The 3,346-nt window shown below is 36.5% G+C and overlaps 1 protein-coding gene across 1 annotated transcript in view; it reads right to left on the bottom strand.

Annotated features, from left to right (window-relative positions):
• Window positions 1-3,346, bottom strand: part of LOC107570188 (atrial natriuretic peptide receptor 2-like) — a 22,090-nt gene that overhangs the window by 5,665 nt on the left and 13,079 nt on the right. The window contains exons 10-14 of the mRNA XM_016256395.1: window positions 2,139-2,225; window positions 1,905-2,048; window positions 1,539-1,626; window positions 541-642; window positions 159-278 (exon numbers count right to left, since the gene is read on the bottom strand). Of these exons, the coding sequence (XP_016111881.1) occupies window positions 159-278; window positions 541-642; window positions 1,539-1,626; window positions 1,905-2,048; window positions 2,139-2,225 (541 nt within the window). The remainder of the gene's footprint in view (window positions 1-158; window positions 279-540; window positions 643-1,538; window positions 1,627-1,904; window positions 2,049-2,138; window positions 2,226-3,346) is intronic.

A 3,346-nucleotide genomic window follows, 5' to 3' on the forward strand; every position in this document is an offset into this window, starting at 1 on the left:
TATGTGTGAGTGTGTGTGTGTGTGTGTGTGTGTGTGAGAGAGAGAGAGAGAGAGAGAGAGAGAGTGTGTGTGTGTGTGTGTGTGTGTGTGTGTGTGTGAGAGAGAGAGAGAGAGAGAGAGAGAGTGTGTGTGTGTGTGTGTGTGTGTGTTGGACTGACCAGCTCCATCATCATGTCTACAGGACTGACTTTGTGCGGGTTGATTCTGTTGACAAACTTGCGGATCTGCTCAAAGGTGGGCCGGTGGGTGGGGTTATGACCACGGCATCGGCGAATCAGCTGACAGGACGAGAGGATGACAAACAGGAGGAGAGACATTCATACGGCTGAATCCACAACACATACCAAGATTATTTTCATGAGATCAGGTGTGCCGTTGATGCTTTGAAGCTCTTTAAATGGTGACTGTATGATTCTGAGATCCATCTTTTCACACTGAGGATGACTGAAGGACTCAAACACAACTATTACAGAAGCTGCAAACATTCACTGATGCTCAAGAAGGAAACACGATGCATTGAGAGCCGAGGGGTTGACAGACCTCAGCGTATTCAGCAGGACAGGGGCAGGTGCTGTCGGCTTTCCCTGAAATCAGCTCCGGCAGCGGAGGACACCAGCCGCACTCCAGAGAGCTGTCCTCAGCCTCACACACGGACGGAAAAAACACATTACTGTTACTCGAAATAAAATAGACATTAACATGATATAAAATATAAAAAACATAAACTAAGTTATTTCAGATAATTGCCAAGGCAACATTCTTATTTGGTTTAACAAAAAAATTACAAAATAAAAACAAATTAATAATAATAATATTTAAATTAATAACAATAAAAATGACAAAAACACACAACAAAATTACTCAAACTTAAAGTTTACTCAACTAAAATAAAAGTTAAAACAGAAAATATAATCTAACAAATCTGATTTAAAATACTAATAAAAACTATAAATGCATCTCAATTATTCTAAAATAACACAGACTAGGCCTGTCAGAATCATAACTTTCGTGCTGACGATTACTTATCATGCAAACTATTGTGATTAATGATTTAATTGTCTATTTTGCTCATGCAATCCAAATACACTATATATTTTTTATATTTAACTGGAAACATATAATTAAATAGGCCCATGTGATTTTTTTAACACTGTGAAAATAATAATATTTTAAAAATCTAAAATATGTATCTTTTTGTTCAACTTCACATTTACATTGGAGCCCATATAATATAATATAATATAAACCTACAATTAATTGATTAAACTACAAGCCTTCATTTTGTAAACTGTAAAAAATGATTTTCTAAGTTGCAATTAAAACAGATTTCTAAAATTACTGGAGTACGTTTTACAAGAAAATACTATTTCAGTCTTTCTATGTTTAATTCAGTGTGTTACTTGCTGTCTCTTTGTAATTATTTGTGAAATTTACTAGCATTTTCATCTTTTTTTCCCCAGGTGCAAACTGTAAAAAAAAGATTTTTCCAAATTGTAAATAAAACAAAGATTATTGGAGTAAAATGTACCATCAATCACACAGTTGGCTGATTTCAGTCGTCCGTGGCAGATCTTAAACTGATGCAGGTACGACATCCCACGAGCGATATCTGTGGCGAAGGAGAACCTGCAAACAGACAGAAACACTGACATTCAGTGCATTTACTGTGTAATTTATATCTGAAGTTTGGGGCAGCCGTGGCCTAATGGTAAGAGAGTCGGACAGCAAAAATGGCTGCCTACTGTACGCAAAAAAAGAATATTGAATCAATTTCTAATGACAGTGTGAGCGTGTATGTGTATGTGTGAGTGTGTGTGTGTGTGTTTCTGTGTGTGTGAGTGTGTGTGTGTGTGTCTGTGTGTGTGAGTGTGTGTGTGTGTGTGTGTGTGTGTGCATGTGTGAACCTGAAGCCCCAGTTCAAGGGAATCTCGTCGTTCAGCAGGACGTCGTTCAGACTTCCTTTAGGGCAGTACTCTGTTATTATGGCAATGTTGGGCACCTCCACACAACCTCCAAAGAACTTACAGAGGTTGGGATGATCCAGCTCCCTGAAGACAAACACAAATGTGTGGATCGCACCGATGATCTTGAGGAAGAGGAGGAGGAGGAGGAGGGTGACGTGTTCGCCTCATTCTCACCTGACTTGCTTCACTTCTTGGCGAATCGTCTTCGAGAGGGAAAATGTTTTCGTTTTTATTTTCTTGATTGCCACAGTTCGTCCATCACTGAAAAGATGAATAGAATTAAAAACACTGTATTTCAAAAGTTACAATTACTTTTATTGACAACTTAACATCAAAGTATTACTATTTCAAAATGCAGCTCACGCATCACATCTGAATTGAGTGTCTATTAATTTCCTTACAATGATCTAACTATCAATTGATACAACCGTTCAAAATGCTACTTAACTGTTGCATTACTCTTGAAGCATAGAATGAACAATATTAAATGTCTAGATTATGAAAGTAAAGCAACTGAGCACTGAGTATGGTCAGGTATGATCAGTTTCAAAGATTTTAGAAAAACCTGTTTTGAGTTGTTAATTTCATCAATAATTTTCACGTTTTGTTTAGTGATTCCAGTGTCTGTACTTTTCTCTCTAGTCTATTACAATGGTGTATGAATGTGTAGAACCATAATGAAAGCTGCATCATGTGTTTTGAACAGCTATATTTAATGATTGTAGTAAAAACTACACGGTGAAACCATGGGTATCGTGTGTGTGGGTGATCTAAAGTAATGTTCCTATGATATTTCATAATAAATGAGTTTTTTTTAACCAGTGCTTTTGCAAATGCAAGGCTTCTTTAAAGATATGAAAGCAATATACAAAGTTTTGAACATTGGACAGCGTGTGTTTCAAATGATGACTGTTTTGAGTTTTGTGCCTAGAGTTTTGAAAAATGACATCAAGGATCTGAAATTGGTGACAAAATGATTGTAAAAAAACTGTAATGCTGTTCTTTTGAACTTTCTGTTCATCTGTGAATCCTGAAATATAAAATGTATCACGGTTTCCACACAAATATTGTGCAGCACTGTTTTCAACATTGATAATAATCAGAAATGTTTCTCGAGCAGCAGATCAGCATATTATACTGATTTCTGAAGATCATGTGACACTGAAGACTGGAGGAATGATGCTGAAAATACAGCTGCGCATCACAGAAATACATTACAGTTTAACAGAGATTCACACAGAAAACAGCTTTTTGGAATTAGACATTTTTTCAAATTTTTACAGTATTTTTGATCAAATAAATGCAGCCTTGGTGAGCAGAAGAGACTTCTTTCAGAAACATTAAAAAAATCCTATGTGTGTGTGTGTGTGTGTGTGTGTGTG

Source organism: Sinocyclocheilus grahami, unplaced genomic scaffold, assembly GCF_001515645.1.
Source record: "Sinocyclocheilus grahami isolate Dianchi unplaced genomic scaffold, SAMN03320097.WGS_v1.1 scaffold1425.1, whole genome shotgun sequence".
NCBI classification, from domain to species: Eukaryota; Metazoa; Chordata; class Actinopteri; order Cypriniformes; family Cyprinidae; genus Sinocyclocheilus; species Sinocyclocheilus grahami.